This window comes from Lotus japonicus, chromosome 2 (assembly GCF_012489685.1).
Source record: "Lotus japonicus ecotype B-129 chromosome 2, LjGifu_v1.2".
NCBI lineage: Eukaryota > Viridiplantae > Streptophyta > Magnoliopsida > Fabales > Fabaceae > Lotus > Lotus japonicus.
Window position 1 is genome coordinate 86,424,472 of NC_080042.1, and position 17,792 is coordinate 86,442,263.

At 35.0% G+C, this 17,792-nt stretch overlaps 2 protein-coding genes across 3 annotated transcripts; both read right to left on the minus strand.

Annotated features, from left to right (window-relative positions):
- Positions 1 to 92: 92 nt before the first annotated feature.
- Positions 93 to 8,413, minus strand: LOC130740478 (E3 UFM1-protein ligase 1 homolog). 2 transcript variants are annotated; one of them, XM_057593111.1, is made up of 20 exons: positions 8,117 to 8,413; positions 7,669 to 7,980; positions 7,328 to 7,594; positions 6,976 to 7,023; positions 6,675 to 6,740; positions 6,436 to 6,539; positions 5,577 to 5,670; positions 5,444 to 5,500; positions 4,582 to 5,020; positions 4,345 to 4,499; positions 4,120 to 4,185; positions 3,968 to 4,036; positions 3,791 to 3,883; positions 3,567 to 3,617; positions 3,353 to 3,399; positions 3,189 to 3,252; positions 2,063 to 2,140; positions 1,920 to 1,982; positions 975 to 1,067; positions 93 to 575 (listed from the first exon to the last, which is right to left on the minus strand). In XM_057593111.1, the coding sequence occupies exons 1-20, from the start codon at positions 8,288 to 8,290 to the stop codon at positions 471 to 473; spliced, it is 2,445 nt and encodes an 814-aa protein (XP_057449094.1). In that variant the 5' UTR covers positions 8,291 to 8,413; the 3' UTR covers positions 93 to 470. The 2 variants fall into 2 exon arrangements, with proteins under 2 accessions (XP_057449094.1, XP_057449095.1); XM_057593112.1 differs by having other exon boundaries at positions 8,085 to 8,260.
- Positions 8,414 to 10,294: 1,881 nt separating this feature from the next.
- On the minus strand, positions 10,295 to 14,838 carry LOC130740480 (ankyrin repeat-containing protein At5g02620-like). Its single transcript, XM_057593116.1, has 4 exons — positions 14,501 to 14,838; positions 13,533 to 14,067; positions 12,652 to 13,061; positions 10,295 to 11,324 (listed from the first exon to the last, which is right to left on the minus strand). Exons 2-4 carry the CDS (start codon positions 13,873 to 13,875, stop codon positions 10,452 to 10,454), a joined length of 1,626 nt encoding a protein of 541 aa, XP_057449099.1. The 5' UTR covers positions 13,876 to 14,067; positions 14,501 to 14,838; the 3' UTR covers positions 10,295 to 10,451.
- Between the last annotated feature and the right edge of the window lie 2,954 nt (positions 14,839 to 17,792).

Here is a 17,792-nt window from a genome sequence, read left to right on the forward strand (position 1 = left end):
TTCCAGATGTAATTGTAATTGAGCTGAAATTGTAGCTATTAAAAAGTCAGATGTTTAATTTTTAAATATAAACCCAAATAACAATACCAATATTTAGTTCAGGAATTTGAAATCTGAAACAAATGCAGTCTGGCCTTTTTTTTGTTAGAAAACAAATCAATATAATGGGTGGGAAAGTTGAAAAAACTTAATGCCAACAAGTTCCTTTTTTGTATAACCATAGGTATCTTCTATTGTGGCAATTCTAATCGGCCCGAGCGTGATAAAGGGCAAAGGTCTCCCCAAGAGTGTGTCTTCTAAGGATTGAATTTTCGACTTCGCGGGCGCAATGTTAACAAGTTTATATGGACTAAACTAATTAATTTATATTTTACACAAGTTTATGTGGACTAAAATATTAAATAAGAAACATGAAATTAGCTCATCCCTACAATAAAGCTCGATTCAGGTCACCTTGCCTTACAAATGGTTTATGAAGGCTGTGAGGTGCTCAAAACCAAACTTTTGAGGTCCGGCATTTTGCTCTCCAGAAGCTCCCTTTTACTTAAAATTCTATCGGATGCACAACTCTCCTCCTGCAAAAAGATGGAAAGAAAAAAATAGATCACAATCTATACTTTGTTCTAATTATTCAAAACTCAAACTAATCAACATATTCAATTAGTAGATCAAAACACTGACTTAAACATCTCCCTTCTCAAAAATATTAAGAAATATATTGCTTTTTAATTCTTATTTTCCGTTTGGATAAGCTTTCTAGATAACTGAATAAAAGCTGTTTTCAGCTGCTGCTCTATTTATTGTAATTTTTATAAAACTTATTGAAAAGATCTCATGTAACTTCATAAGATTTGGATACTGCATATAATTTGGGGTACTTTGATATTTATCTCAGAAGGGAAACATAAGAATTTTACAAGATGTAACTTAATATAATATGCTTATAAGAGGAATGCATGATCATAATTACTCACATCATCAGGTGCAGCTGATAATAGTGCCAAAAGAGTCACAGTAGCAGATTGATAATCAGTTAAAATCTTGTATGCCGACTCATCTAGCTTATCCTGACAAACAAAACACGTCAAACAAAATCAAGAAGTTTTGAAAAAACAGGGGAACCATTAAAGCTCCTGCACATAGCAGGGGGGAGGTCTGAAAATTGTTATCATAAACTATTTCATGGACTGAATTGATTAGACTACTTTGGGTCGAAAGATATAAACACTCCTTTAGTCCTTTAGGTGCCCTATGATATTCAGCTTTTGATGGCAGTTAAATTAAACATGTTGCTGTGGAGTTTTTCAATCCCTAGTATTCCTTGTTCTTGCTGGAATCTTGAGGATTCCTTTTTCATGGTTATCTCGTGCTAATTATTGTCAGGGTAAAAACAATCACAGAATCTAAAGTATGCAAATTAGGTATGTGATGCAAATCTTTCAACAAAGTGAATGCATAGGACATATGATTGTGTTGAAACATACTGATAGTCTACCAAATTTGAGCCAGTAAAATCCATATGATGGTTTAATGCATCATACAAGAAATCAAGAATCATGAATAGCTTTACATTACACAACAATACAAGTGTGATATAGGATAGGCTATGCTCAGATCTAGGTTCTATCTCTGAGATATTTGACCCCCAAAACAAGTCTGGGGGAATACTCCAGCCACCACAAATTAAATCTTAGTCAAATATCACCACCAGGTCTCATTGCAGTAACACAGTAAATTTCAAGCTTTCAACTCAATTTAATTTTTTTACTAACTGTCAGTAGCAAAATAAAAACTGGATAACCTATTTTGATGACCATTTATTCATTATTATTCTATTCCTTAGTTTAGTTTGTGCAATCCAATTTACTTATATTTGGCATTTATTTTACTGTTTTCTTTGGTCATGTGACAGAACATACCTTCAATTGGGAAACTGCAACCGAAATGGCCCTTCCAGGGGCTTGAAGAGCTTTGTGGTGAACCTATCAATGCAAATATCCATGTTATAATGAGAAAAGCATGTTTCATCTTTTGTGGGTGGGGGTGGTAGCACTCAAGTTACCTGGATATAGAGTAAAGACACAACTTTTGGCAAAAGTGACACAGGGTCAGTCTCAGCAGAAACTTGAGATGTCAATTCCTGATGGTAACAATGATAAAAAATGCATTTTAAAAACTGGCTGAAAGTTCTATATGGAGTTGGGTCATTAACAAATATAAGGGAAATTACAATTTGAGAAATCTTGACAAACATGTCCAATATTAGAGGAAGTAAATGAAATTGTAAAGAATAGCAAATCAATGTTGAATGAAAGTCAATTGTGAAGCAAATACTAACTAAATTAATTATAAATCTCAACATAGTATTTTCCCTCCCTAGAACATTTTAGATATTTATGGTAGCATACTAAATCTGTAAACTCACGACCACCTTGTAAACATTTTCACTAAGGCCTTTGGACATGTGAGACAAGTTGTTAGCCAAGATACAAAGTTTAGGATTCAGCAGTGAAGCAGATGTTACGTGGCACCAAGATTTGGAAGAGGTATCGCAGTCCTAGGAGAGAATAATAATATTTTATTGGTGTTTGTTTAGTAGAAGATCATGTATTCTGTTATGATACAATAATATACATTCTGTTGAGTGTTCTGCTATCAAGTTAGTAAATTGTTAGGAGTTATGATACAATAATATACATTCTGTTGAGTGTTCCCCCTTGTCCCAACCGGTACCAGCTTGAAGCGGAGTGTTAGAAATTTAGAATGTCTTAGATATTTATGCTGGCATATTGTATATGTATGGTAGAATCAATTATCTGCAATCTTTGGATCTATTCAGGATCTCATATCTATATATTTAAGACTGAATAATTTTAACTAACACTAAGACTCTGAAGAGATCTTGTGTGAACTGTCAAGTAATATCCTAATCAAACTGTTCTTAAAATTCTTCCATTCCCTATAGAAAATTTGCATGCCAAGACTTCTTAGACTAGATTTCTCCCTGACAGTTGTTGTGAATAACTCATTTTTCAGTAATTTCTCGCTATTCTTAAGTTTTACCAGTCTGATAGTTTCAATGCCACAAACAGCATCATCAGATTGTTACATTTCTCCCTGACGATTTTATGTGAATCTAGCCTCAAACAAATTCTAGTAAATTTCACATAAATGTAAAGCATAAATACCTTCCGATATGAATGTAAAAGTGTCCTTTCTAGTTTCTTGTCAAGTTTTTTCAAAGGTAACCCACTGGAAAAAAAATTAACCACATATCAGGTTTCACATCAGAACTGAAGCTGGGAAGGGCAAATCAACAATGAAGTTCTAGAAACAAAGACAGACACATTACCTCTCTTCTGTTACCATTCTAAATGCATCCATGAATACTTCCATCCTCTGTAGTAGTGAATATTCAAATATTAGTCATACTATTTAAAAACCAGATAGCTAAGTTTCACAGATATTTCCAGCCAACCAGCTGCAATTGTGAACTTAAAAGTGACTTAGAAAACATGTACAATGTAATAAGACTAACGAGAATTGTTTCAGTGAAAAATCCTAACCTTTCCTTCCAATGCTTCTACAGCAGCAAGAGCTCCTGGAAAACTCTTAGACTGCAAAAAAAATAATAAATGAGATATTTGAAGTCATTTTAATTTTTTAAGTGCTCCTCCCAAATGACAATATTCTACAAAAAAAAAAATATATATGGCATGCAAAATTTGATACACCAAAAGTAAAAAAAAAAAAAAACTTATAGTAATGCAAGATAAAGCCTTAATCTTACAACTGCAGCTCTGTCTCCAGGACTAAATGAAACAGATTCGGAATTTGGAGCTTCCTGCACATCAAGTCCATTCTTTAATTTGTTGTGCTCATCCTACAAATGATGAATCCAATGTGTTAGAGATAGACCTCATTATACCTCATGAAATATTAACAAAGAACTCATTGTAAATATTACCAGGTTATGAAGAAGCATATCCACCATAGGAGCTGCTACAGTCCTTAGTAAATGCCTATGCAGAACAACCTGGGCATCATGTGCTCATTAACCTACTCATGTTCCTCAATGAAAATAGGTCATCAAATTTCAAATAACTTAAACAAACTTACAGATGTTGATTGGTCATCTTCAAACAATTCTAAGGCTTTTTCATACAGCTGCATGTTTAAGAAAGACTGCCAGAAAAATAAACAATCAACATAAAACTGAAAAATTAAGGCTACAAATTATATACACATCGGAATAAGTATTCTTTAGGAAAGAAAAATAGATATATAAAAATGGAATAATAATGGATCTATAAAATACGAAAAAATGTTACTTAGCAGTCAAACCTCATCAAGCTTCTTCTGCAAATTATCAAGTAAATGTCTCATTCTTTCTGCATTGTCTGCAAGTAATGCCTTCTTTTTCTCCATCCAAGAACTTATTATAGTAGGCCTTAATCTGTTAGCCAAAGGCCTAAGAATTGTTTCAGGATCATCCATACCTATGAATTTAAAGCACAGATTTTGAGATACTGGGTAACAAGTACAGGAAGAAAGAACAGATCTAAAGTCAGAATCCCAGACCTTGTTCTTCCAAATCAGGAATCAAGGTTGCAATCTTCTGCATGATCCATTCTTCTGAGGGACTACTGTGATTATCCTCTTTCATTTGAAGTGATTCTTTCCTAGAACTTGGCTTTGAAACTGACATTTGTGAAGATGTATCCTTACCCCTTCTCTGGCTTTTCTTAGATTTTGTGGAAGTCTGTTCTTGGTTATCTGGACCACTTTCAGATTGATTTGCTGCATTTCCAGAGGCTTTACCCTTTTTCTTCTTTGACCCTTTATCAGCATGCCTGCTGGCACCACCATCACTCACCATTTCATTAGATTCATTCAACCTACTTGAATCAAACCCTACTTTTGCTTCATTGGCTGATTGTGAATCACCAGGTATCGCAGTGCCAGAAGACCCTAAAATGCCCAACGTCTCCAATTTTTTTACCATGCGATCACAGATTTCCTAGAAGATGAGGGAGAGAGAAACACACAGGCATCAGGAAACCAATGATAAAAAATAGTTTAAGCGAGAAAGGAGAGAAGATCATGAAATCAAAAGCTGAATATAGTAAAGGAAATAAAAGATAGAAAAAATATTTCAAGCCCAATAGGGTGTATAGCGCATACATAATAATCTAACATCTAACTCAGTTTTGTATAGGTGATTATACTGCAGACATTTTATACCACCAACATCTTATTTTTTGTTCTCATTAGTCATTAACGATACTAACTGAAAACTTATGTCCATTAACCAAATCTATTGAAACTAATATTCAAACAGGACTTTATTAGTAGCATGTAACCCACAAAATGAACAATGCGGAAGTTAAAGTTAACTCATTAAATTGATGTGCATATGCCTATATTAAAAGCCACAACACACCTTCATAAAGCTGCTGCTGAACACATAAACATCCCCAAAAATGTGTGCTTTGTTAGACTGCAAAGAAAATTAAGTTTATCAACATTTGAATCAAAAGAGCTGAGCATAAATTCACAATGTGGTTGAATATCACCTTAAGAGCCAATTGAACAGATTGACAGAGGGACAACATTTTAGATGCATCTTGAGGCGTAAATGATGAGGGCAATAAAGAAAGAGAATCACTCCTGCAACATTATTATGAAAGAATATAACAATGAAAATTTGTCTTCCAAAGAGTAAATATAACTAGCCAAATTTTTTGGGAACAATGTCAAGGGATCTCTTCCACTAAATCTCACACAGCATAAGGAGTTTTAAAAAAGTGAAACAAATTTTTCATGCATGAGTTTTAAAACCCAATGACACAAATGCATCTAGACAGGCCCTGTCTCGGAGCATGAACGCACAGCCGCACACAGAGCGAGAGAAAGCAGAGCAGAGAAAATGGGATCAGTCATTGTCATTCAGTTGGAATAATCATTATCCATACAAAGTAAATTTCAAATAACAAGGGTTAACAGAGGCAGAGGTGCCCCCTATCCACCCACTCATCCAGAACCCCACAAAATAATAGTCACGCATATCAAACAGTAGCCTAGGATGAGCATCAGGTAGCAAATTAAGGTTACATAATATGTTTTGTAGTCAAATTTGGATTTCTTTTTTTGCTAAGCCAATAACTAGGTGATGCAGAAGTCTATAACCGTTATTACATTAAATGAAGGGACCGAGGAGACAGAGGAAGCTTAAACTTTTACAACAATTATCCATCAGATTAGAATGCCACCATTATATACAAATACAAAACAATAGTAATACAAGTTCTTGGTATATACTTAATAGCTTTAAGGGAGGATCAAATGATGGTATTCAACCTGGTTCAATTCAGTAAAGTAGAAAGGAATGAAAACCGAAACTGACAAGAAAGGGGCAAATGCTAAGGCCCTTACCAGGTACCACGCTCAAGAGCATCCTCAGTAGTAGTATCTAGCATCTCGATCATAGATGGGTGAACAAATGTTGTAACAAGAGGTTTGCCTTCAGGATATCTGGACTAAATTGGATTACACAAACTTAGGCTTCACTAACTAAGCTAGGGAAAACAAGTAGTACAGGTATATATTTCACACATGTCTATGATCCTAATAGCTATTATTTGGAAATAGAAACATAGGAACAATTTAGTTACCTGCAAAAATTGAATGGGCTGGGGAATTCCAAGTTTGTGCAGAACCTCATAGTTGATAAAAGAATTCTATAGCATAAAAAGAAACACAGCACAAAATGAATACAGCATTTCAGATTTCCCCCAACAGAATAGATACAGGGTAAAAGAGACATCTTACTAAGAATAAAAGGGGGAAGTGAGTATAAAAATTCAATCAAACAAACTTAGTAGTTCACGTGAATGAATCATATACTGTAAGTAGGTAAAGATTTATATGTCTTAAATGAAAGGAAAAGATGATAGAAGAAGTGACAGTTCATACCTGTGAAAAGAATGAATCCACAGATTCCTTTTGAGCAACAGCAAATACCTGACATGTTAAAAAGTCAAAATCACAATAAATACCTTATAGGAACTAAGTTAACTCCACCAATGCATATGCCACAGCAGTTGAATACAGCCATTACCGCCCATAGACACTATAAGCCAAAGGACTACATCTAATAAACTTAAAATGGAACACATCTAAATAATTTGAATACTCTCCTAACTGTTGCCACTAAAACACTGATTGTAGCAAGAATTGAACCACTCGAAAGGCTCAAATACACATGAAAACCATAAATCAGCTAATATCACTTTAACAATGTCCAATCAAAACATGCAACACTTACAGCGGGTGTCCAATGCACTCCAGCACGAACCGACCCTAAAATCTCCCCTCCCTTCACAAGTCCATTAAACAACGACTGGAAGAAAGCTCCTTCAACAGCCACACCACTAGCTCCATCCATTTCTTGCAGCAACTGCTGCAAGGAGCTCCACAACACCGCCAGATTCGTCGGAACCGTGATTCCCCTGGCAGCGCCACGAACCATAGCACTAACACGAGCAACATATGCAGGGGTGTACAATTGACCACCTTCAAGCCTTCCTTTCACCTATATCCAAAATAACCGGTCATCAAATCAATCATTTCGTCATTCCAAACACAATGCCATCACAAAAAACTTACAATAGTTCCCAGGCGCGGCTCCAACACTGAGGCAACAAGGTCCAAACCAACATTCAGTTGTCCCGCAATTTCTGTGAGTGCAATCTGGCTGCATTCCTGAAGCCGCTCGTTAATCTCTTCCGCGGTCGAGTCCCAATACGATTCCGTGATGATTTCCCCTTGCGTCAACATGAATTCTCGGTGATCGGTTACAATGCTGTGAGCGAGCTTCTCAACATAGAACAAGTCCACTCCAGTAGCTTCAGCAAGATCGATGACAGAAATTCGCCCTAATTTGTTCACCTCCTCCACCATCTCATTTCTCAGTTGATCCTAATCACATTAATAACAATAATAATAATAATAATAATAATAATAATAATAAGCATTTGATTAGTGATGAAATTCAAATTCAATGAAATTGCGAATGAGAAAACCTAATCGAGAAAAGGAAAAGGGGAAAACGAACGAGAGTGATGTATTCTTTGCCGGAAACAGTGTGGAGAAGGTCGAAATCGATGATTTGGAGTTGCTGCAGTTTCTGGACCAATTCGACGACGTTCCGATCAGATAATCGGATGCTTGATTTTGCTTGCTGTGCGAACTCGAATTGTCGCTGAAGCTCCAGCAATTCGTTGTCCATGATTCAGGAAATTGCTATGCGTATCTTCTGCTCCTTCTTCTTCTTCTTCCGGTTCTGGGTTTTGATCACCGAGACTTCGGTTTTATGTGACGCCTCAAACTATGACGGTTGTCACTTCATTTTTTTTTCATTTTGATGAATGTTTTTTTCCTTTTTTTATACACTTAAAATATCGGCAGAGACTATTTGGACCATCCCTCTTTACTATCCACACCATCCCCTTAAGTGCAAAAATACATTTATACCCCTAAATATTTTAAAAAATAACTGCTCCAATTTAAAAAAAAAAACCCTAATCCCAACATAAGGGAAATCGACGTCTGTTAAATTTAAAATCTTCCGCAATCAAGATAGCGATAACTACCGCAGTCAAGATAGCGGTAACTTCCGCTATCAAGATAGCGGACACAACAAACGTGAGCATTAGACAAAACATAAGGGAAATCGACGTCTGTTAAATTCAAAACATTCCGCAATCAAGATAGCGGTAACTACCGCAGTCAAGATAGCGGTAACTACCGCAGTCAAGATAGCGGTAACTTCCGCTATCAAGATAGCTGTAACTTCTGCTATCAAGATAGCTGTAACTGCTATCTTAATAGCGGAAGTTACAACTACCTTGATAGCGGACGTTACAGCTATTTTAATTGCGGTAGTTACCGCTACTAAGATAGCGGTAGTTACCGCTACTAAGATAGCGGAAGTTACCGCTACTAAAATAGCGGTAGCAATTAAACGTCCGCATTTTAAGTGGCGGAACGAACCAGAACCCACATATTCAACCCAGATTAACGTGAAAAACCCGTAAAAATCCTAAAATCTCACCTATTTTGAGCTTCTAATCTTCTCTTGATCTCACCCACTTATCTTCTACACTGATTTGGAGCTTCAAGGTGTGTGATATATTGATTTAGAAGATGAAATAGGGATGTGGGAAGGTGAGAGTGGAAGAGGAAGAAGGAAGAAGAAGGTGAGATTGTGAGAGTATTTTTTTTTACTGCTTTGTTTATTTTCTATGTGGGGGGTATTTTTGGAATTATAAAAAAAGGGGATGGTGTGGATAGTAAAGAGGGATGGTCCAAATAGTCTCTGCCTAAAATATCTTTATACGAGGAAATGAGTCGAGAATATCCACATCATGACAAAGTTTAACTCTCTTTGGTTTTTTTCATACTCAAAAACTTGAACCGGATATCTCTGTTAAAGATAATTAAATATATATCACTTGAATTAACCACTCGTTCGTAACTCGTTCGTAGAACATTTTTTACTTTGCTAAAGATTATTAAAAGAGTTTAAAAAAAAAGATTATTAAAAGAAATTGCAAGCTTTAATTTTATATATATAATAATTATGAATTTAATTTTGATGTACTATATAATTATTTAATGTGTCACGTAGTTTAAAAATAGTTATTTTTTATTTCAATTAAATTACAGACTTGTTTTCTGCAGTTAATTATTGGATGTTTTTATAAAAAAAATTATACTGATTGTTCAAATTTTTAGTGTAATTGTCAAATTGAGTATTAATGGTTTATTTGACAAGCTCACAATTGCCCTTATTTAGGGCGTTGCTCTAATACCTATTAAAAATATGAGGGTTTGGTACCTTTTCAGTTAATTTTTAAAAATTTAAAGAACTAAATTGTAAATTATAAAAAAATTATTATGGAATAAAACATAACAAATCAAGGCAAATGAGTGTGGAACCCCCTCCACTTTTGGATAACTAATAGTTAGTTGTTACTAACAGCATTGATTCAGTGTTATAGTAGGTTAGAATTTGCTTCTTCTGTAAGCTTCCGCTTGTAGTATATATATATATATATATATATATATATATATATCAGTGAAGCTGTTGTAAGACAGTTAGTTGAATCAGTGAGAATTCTTTCAAGTTTTAGTTATTACTCTATTATTTATATCTTCATAACTGAAAATTGAACCACTAACAGGGTGGGGTAAAAAAGAGACTATAAAGCATATAAAGTGCAAGTGAAAAGGAGAAAAAGGTCTAATATCATATTATGATTCCACGGTAAAAATGCTCTATAACCACTTCTCATAATCTCATTAGAAGCTACAAGTCTTATCTTCTGATAGAATGTGCCTTAGATTATGTGCAAACCGTGAAACTAGACATGTTGCTATAAGTAACTCTATATCGCGTACATTACATTGTTCAGTAGCTCAGAATCTGATAAAACAGATGCTGAAAAAGACCTTGACCTGCTTCCCATTGAAGATTTCCTAATGCTCCTCAAATTTGAGGCCTCAATTCTGTGCCTAATGACCCAATAACTCATGGTGCCCAAAGTTGTAGCCATTATAGTAGTCCCTATAATTGTTACTCCAATTGCAAGCCACCTCTGATCCTTCCCTACCACAATAAAGGACAAAGCCAAGAAGGCCACAGAAACTGAAACACAAGCCAGCCACATTAGCTTGTTAATAATGGCCATCATCTGCTTCTTGGCCTTGCTTTCTATAATGACGATCGACGTCTGAACCACCACCACGGCCAGTGAAATGAAGAGCGCGATAGAATCGAACACGAAGAAGATGAGAAAGGCAGGCTGTGGGGCTATGTTCGCTTCACCGAGCGTCATCTTCTTAGGAATTTGCTTCGGATCATCAACAAACTGGCCCGGGACGACGAAGATGGCCGCGAAGGCCACTGTCGCGATGAGGACTGCGACCACGGTCGTGGAGGTGATTGCATTGTTTAGCCCTTCAGCGTGCATTTTGTTGAGGCGTTTCGCGATGCCTTGCACGCTTTTTCGCGTCTGGCGCGTGTGTTCTAGCTGGTAGTGGACTTCATGCTTTATGTCACTAACTGTTTGTTTCAGTTCTCGGGCTGTGCCGGTTGCTGGCTTTGCCTTTATAGATTTGGCACTTTGAACACCAAGTTCCACCAAAATGTCTTTAATTTCAGAATTCCCGGTTTTCTCAGCAGTGTCTAATGCAGTTTCACCAGACTTATTAACAACCAAGGCGTTTGTTTCTGAATGTCCAAGTATCAACTTAATAATCTGCACAAACAAATATTAGAAATTCAGCCTGTAACTTTAATTTAATCCAACAACTTTGAAATAGATATTGAATTCTGTAATGAGTTCATCAGCATTAAAGCAAATTGAAGAAGAGTTGAATTCGAGGGATAGATTGAGATGACTCAGATGCACATAGGGTCATTACTCATTACACTTCCTGCTAGTAGGTAAGTAGAAAAGGATGGTTTTTAAAATGTATCTAATGCTACCCTTTACAGTTGCATCTGTTTCCTTCATGATGAATATCTTATTCCATGTCATTACTTAATACTAATGACATGTTTGGATCTGCTTCTCTTTTTTTCAGAGTCAATTCTTAAGTCTAGAAGCTACTCACATAATAGTTTCTCCCCATGATTGATTCTGACTTCAGAATCAATTGTAGTTGAATTTCCAAACATGCATTAATCCTGTTCCTTTACCCCAATAATGCATTTGCCATCAATGTGAAAATGGATTAAGATTGATTCCAAGTCAAGAATGTTTCAACATTATTTTTGGTAGTTGATTCAACTTAAGAATCTAGGGATTAAAATAAGGTCTTGTTCTCAGAAATTTCTTTACTTTTTATGTTTTTCATATTTTCCAATAACCAAATCAGTAAGAGATTGTCCCAATAATTTATATGGTGTCCGACTAACACAGTCTCAAAGACACTTTCAGAATTTAGAAGCTAAGGACTATAATCTTCAAAAAGGATCATACTGCGAGACCTAGGCCTCAGCTAACAAAGACCTGTACTTGAACAATGTTATGAATATCACAAATCAAACATTGACTGGCTGAATAACATATTTGACATTTATAGAAGTTGGAAACTTGGTATGACTGCACATATGGTTGAGCTGGAAAATTGTTCAAGTCTAAATTTGGTATGTCCACTCCTGCAAACTTTCCACTCTAGATGCCTAGCTCTGAACATGAGGGTTGTCAGTCTCATATAAGTCCTTATAGAAGGGTAGTGCAATCCCCCCCCCACCCCAGCTAGTTTTTTGGGTAGAGTCATGCCTAGTCCAAATTCTAATACAAACAATGCAAGGGGACCAACTAAGTAATAGGTCATAGCAGAAACTCTTAGATCAGATTTCAACCCAAATGTTACCCAAATATATTCTTATCATTTTCATTTGTGGCGGGAACAAGCACTTACCAGTTACCAAGCACTAAATGCCTGACTCAAGATAGCTTAAGATAAATGTCTCCAATTTGTGACAAAGATTGAGTAGTGATATTCATCACAACCTTATATGTGAATTTTTTTTATAGTAAACATTAGCAGAATTATGGCAGGCATAGACTAAGTTACCTGAGCTCTGGCCTTCCTGGTTGCTATATGCAACGCCGCATTACCCTTATTATCAACCATGTTTATTGTTGAAGGGTCTGCTTTTATCAGCTCCACCACCACCTCAAGACTTTGCCCCTTCACCGCCATGTGAAGCGCCGTCTGCCCCTTCTTATCAGTCCGTGTCGCGATCACGGGCTCCTTATCCAGAAGTGATTTCACAACCTCCAAATGCCCGTTCCTCGCAGCCGAGTGCAGAGCTGTTTTCCCATTACTTCTAGCAATGGTTGCCAAGCTACTTCCTGATCCCAAAAGAAACTTCACTATCTCAGTATGCCCTTGTGTTGCAGCCGTGTGCAACGCCGTGGTGTTTGATGGATCCACAGTCATTGACAATTCAGGATGAGCCTCCAATAGTATCCTCAGCACATCTGCAACAGGCAAAACAAAACAAAACAAAAATTATATTCCCTATGAAAATCGAATTAGGATCCTCTCATGTGGAAACTTGAGAAATTGGTTTTCATAAATCCAAATCCTCTCGTGTGGAAACTTCACATGACAAAATATATAAAGATCGAAATAGCTGCTCCTAGGAACATATCTATTTGGATAGAGGATAGTAGGATACAGGGAAACCTGTCATAGAGCAGTCGAATAGAAGTAGAAGACTGTTAGCCTGAGAGAAGGCAGCCTCCCTCAAGAAACAGTCATGTGAAACTTTGTCTATCTCTCACTTCATAGATATTTAGAGGCTCATACCTCTCTAATAGGTATAAAGAGAGAGATTAAACAAAATGTTAACATGACAGTGTCATGTGAAGTTTTCAAAGAATCCTGAACCCTGAAAAGCACAAACTACACAAGAACAAAGTAAATAAAAGACCACAACAAAGACAAACCTAAATCCCCTTGTTTGGCAGCAATGTGGAGTGCATCAAAACCATTTCTTGCTTTGATTCCAGCATCAGCAAGATCATAATGTTTAATCAACTCCCTCACCATATCAACATGTCCATATTCAGCAGCAACATAAAGTGCTGTTTCTCCAGCTTGGTTCTGCTTTACCAACAACTCTCTCAATTCCCCTTCTTCAGCACCACTGAGTGTGTCCTTCAGAGCTGCCAGATTTCCTGCCCTTGCTGCAGAGTGTAAAGGTGCATCATCCCTTTTCCCTGTAAATTGTTTGGCCATTTTTTTCCTTGGAGGGCTTGCTTGTGGCTGCAGCACAGTTTGTGTATCCATTGGATTCACCTTCCTAATGAACCCCTTTTGTTTTCAACTCTAATTAGTGTATCAGAACCTTCTTTTCTTCCTTCCAGCAAAAACCCAGATCAAAACTAACATCTTTCAATCCACATAATTATCATCTAGGAGAGTATCATCCAAAAAAATCAGAAAATTTTGATACTTCAGCAAGCCTCCATAATCATTGCTCTGATCACCAAAAAACAAAAAATGGTTTAAAAATTAAAACCACGCCATCAAGATATATATATTTTTTTGGAATTTGTCCATGTTCAAGAGAAAGAGAGAGAAGGGTAGGGAGGTGAAGTTCTAAAAGAAGCAATCACAAAGCTGAAAATTTAAGAAAACAAAAACAAAAACATCATCAAGTGTTGGATTAAATTGATGAACAACTCAAATAAGAACATAGATGAAGCAGATTCTAAACCGTGTCCCGAACTAGATTCACTGTCCTCAAGAGTTTTATTCAGGTTGACACCGAACAAATGAAAAATGTGAACCTTTTGAAATACTCTAATTTTCCAACATCAAAGTAATTCTATGATGACCAAATAGGTGCAAAGATAGAATAAGAAAGGTGCTGAACTTGAACTTCAAAAGAAAAAAGAAAAAAAAAACTCACCTTTTGTGTGTTGTAGTGTTCCTTCTACAACCAAGAAAAGCATTGAGATTTGAGGGTATAGCTTATAGGGAGCTATGAACTTGATCTTACTTCTTACACCCTGTAAAAACGAGCTTTTCTGGAGAAGTGCTTACAAAAAGTGATTTCAAAGAGTCAATAGATTTTTTTTGAAGGAAAGGACAAGAAGAAAAGGAATAACACAGGCAAAAGAGTCTAATGATTAAGAATCAAAAGACAAGATAAACAACTTTATGTGAATCTAAATCAGTGGCATAGGCTCAATGCTCATTATACACACCATAAATAAAAACTGAATGATAAATAAAGGGAGTGATGATGAAAGGAGAAAAGTGGTGTGAATATTATTTTAGAGCATCAAAGTGAGGACGAGAAGTGAACAGAAGAGAAAAATAAAATAAAATAAAATGATAGAAGTGGCAAAAACTAACCTCGTGGCCAATGCAGTGAACGACAAAAACTGAAACTGTACGAGGCATGACAACGGAATTAACAGAACCACGCGCACTGGCGCGAATGGACAATATATGCTTTCTTTTGAAGAAACAGTTATTCAGTTGACTCTACTTTCGTTAATTTAAAGTCCACGCGTTATCCACGTCTTTTCTTTCCACTTTCACTTGTTTTCTTTTTCTTTTTCAAGGATACAACTGAATGAAAATTCTGGGGATAAATATTGCCTCATACTCCAATATTTTGGTTCACTCTAAATTAAGGGTAAATCAAGTAGAGAGAAAAGATATAGGAAAAAAGAGAGATAAAGTAAAAATCAAAAGTCTAGAATATGATAGGCTGGCCAATTTAAAAATTTAGAACTACCTGACTAGCCGTCGTTCGGCTAATAGTGGATTAGCAGTAGTTCGTCGGCTAAGAGTTGACCCAAGAAGCCAAAATTAGCTATCTAATTTGGAATGTCCTAATCAGCTAATTAGCAGTTAATCCATCGGTAATAATTAATTAGCAGTCAATCCATCGGCTTACGATTGATTGATGGTCGGTCCATCGACCAACAACTAATTGACAATCGATCGGTCAATTAACAACTGATTATCAATCAATTCATCAACTAACGATTGGCATAGTTAGCACATTGCAACTCATCTAACTTAAATCAAATGTCATATACTCAGACAGTCTAAATCAGTTGATTAACAGCTAACGCAATTCACTGAATTTCTCTTTATTTTTGAGTGCTAAAAATAATTATTAAAATATTTTTTTTATTCAAATAAATGTCTACTATAGAGTTAGAATATCCCCATTCCCCACATACATGGATTTTTTTATAATGTACCAAAAATCAGAAACATTAATATGCATTTGATAACAGTGTATATATATACATAATAAAAATATTAATCAAGTATTATTGATTTAATTTGTATATGTTTTATTCTTCTTAAAAAACTACTCATATATAAACCTCATTGAATTCATAATTTGAATATTATCGACTCAAATAAGATTGCACATGTATTAAGCCAAAAAGTGCAAATATTACAAAAATAATATTCACTTCACAAACTAACCTGTCATTATGAGTAAACATAAATTGCATATTTATCCTTTTTTTTAAATAAAAATTGCACATGTATGCTTAAGAAAACTAATTATAAGTAGTTTTATAATGTGTAGGTTAAAAATCTAATTTCAAATTTAAGATTGAATTGTTAAACTTAATATTTATAATTAATGAAAATAAGAAAAGTATGCCAGTAAAGTAGATTTAATATTTTATTGAATTAAACTTTAATTTAATTTATTTTTCTAATTAAATTTTAGCACCAAAAAACTATAATAAGTCCAATTCTATTAGCCTCAACATTGGGGGGGCCCATGAGATTGGACTTTGAGGGGTCGCATTTGGATTTTGGACGGACGTGGAAAGTGGCACATCCCACGCCCAATTATTATTTAAATTAGATGAATATTTATTATTCATAACATACTCATTTAAATATTGGGTCAATATTTAAATGAAGGTAACGACCCTATTGAAGAGGAACCAAAAAAAATATAGGGTCAATAATGGCCCTCTCAATTTTCCATTTTTTAAATTTTATGTCCTTATAAAGTTTCTACACATGATCTTCGAGAGAGAGGAAAAAAAAAACTTACACGATCGAACTTGCTCTCCCCGTGCAGTATAGTATATATAGATTTGTCATGTTAGAAAATTATCACTTTTTTACCTCATGGTTACTTGATGATGCTGGATTTGCCACCCCAACCATTAGATTTCACACCCCCCATTTTCGGATTTTCAAGTTCCGAATTATTTCAGAATCTTAGATTCCAAAATTAATTCGTGATTTGTAGTGCAAAATACATGTAACACCCCACTTTTGAGTGAAAAATGCTTCGGAAACCTTATTTCCGAAATATTTCGGAAATTAAGTTTCCGTAAATGGGGTGACATTTCTAATAAGTAGGGTGTCAAATCTAATGATCTTACTTGACTTGAGGAAACACCTTTGGGTCTTGCTTCTGAAGCTCCAACTAACTTGTTTGAGTTTAATGTTATGAACTGATTTACCCTTAAAAAAAGTTGATTCATGTTGATATAAATGTAACAAAATGTACTATGTATTGATATATAGTTTAGGATAAGTCTATAAGCTGCTTTAACTATTTTTATAGTTGTTCAGATTAACTTGTGAATACATATATATATATATATACAAGTTATAAAGAAACATGTATACCTATTCACAATTTATTTAAAAAGAAATTATGAATTTTTTTTTGTTCAAATTTACGTGATAATCATATATTAACACTTAATTAAACTATTCATACAAATTTTCCAAATGCTACCCAAAAAAGACTACTCATACAAACGTATCTACGTTGAAATTTGAATCAGTATCGAGAATTGAGATGCTCCATTTGGGTGACCTGCCCCGACAAACACTGAAAAACGCATATGGTATTATCCCCACAGGACCACACAACTAGTGTAAGAGATTCTAAACTATCTATCTTGTCTTAAAATTCATCCATCACAATTAAGTACATTAATTACATCGATTTATTTTTAAAAAATAAGCAACAACTTAGTAATAATTCCTTAATTACAATTACTTGATTATATACATTAATTATACAAAATTATGTGCGTTAATTAAGTAAATAAAACCTACATACATAAATAAAAAATTCAGAATCAAGTAAAAAATTGAATAACACATTAAATTTTTTAAAAAGCTCAACTTATACTAATAAAAATTCAAGCTTCAACAAAAAATAATAATAAATCAAAACAAAATCAATT

Excerpts from the sequence above, each read along its gene's own strand:
- LOC130740480 (XM_057593116.1), bottom strand. The coding sequence starts at position 13,875 with ATGGATACACAAACTGTGCTGCAGCCACAAGCAAGCCCTCCAAGGAAA. Across the intron at positions 13,062-13,532 it reads TGCCAAACAAGGGGATTTAG|ATGTGCTGAGGATACTATTG; the intron begins GTTTGTCTTTGT and ends TGCCTGTTGCAG. Across the intron at positions 11,325-12,651 it reads CCAGGAAGGCCAGAGCTCAG|ATTATTAAGTTGATACTTGG; the intron begins GTAACTTAGTCT and ends TTGTTTGTGCAG.
- LOC130740478 (XM_057593111.1), bottom strand. The coding sequence starts at position 8,290 with ATGGACAACGAATTGCTGGAGCTTCAGCGACAATTCGAGTTCGCACAG. Across the intron at positions 3,253-3,352 it reads AGAATGGTAACAGAAGAGAG|TGGGTTACCTTTGAAAAAAC; the intron begins GTAATGTGTCTG and ends TTTTTTTTCCAG. Across the intron at positions 2,141-3,188 it reads TTTTACATTCATATCGGAAG|GAATTGACATCTCAAGTTTC; the intron begins GTATTTATGCTT and ends TGTTACCATCAG.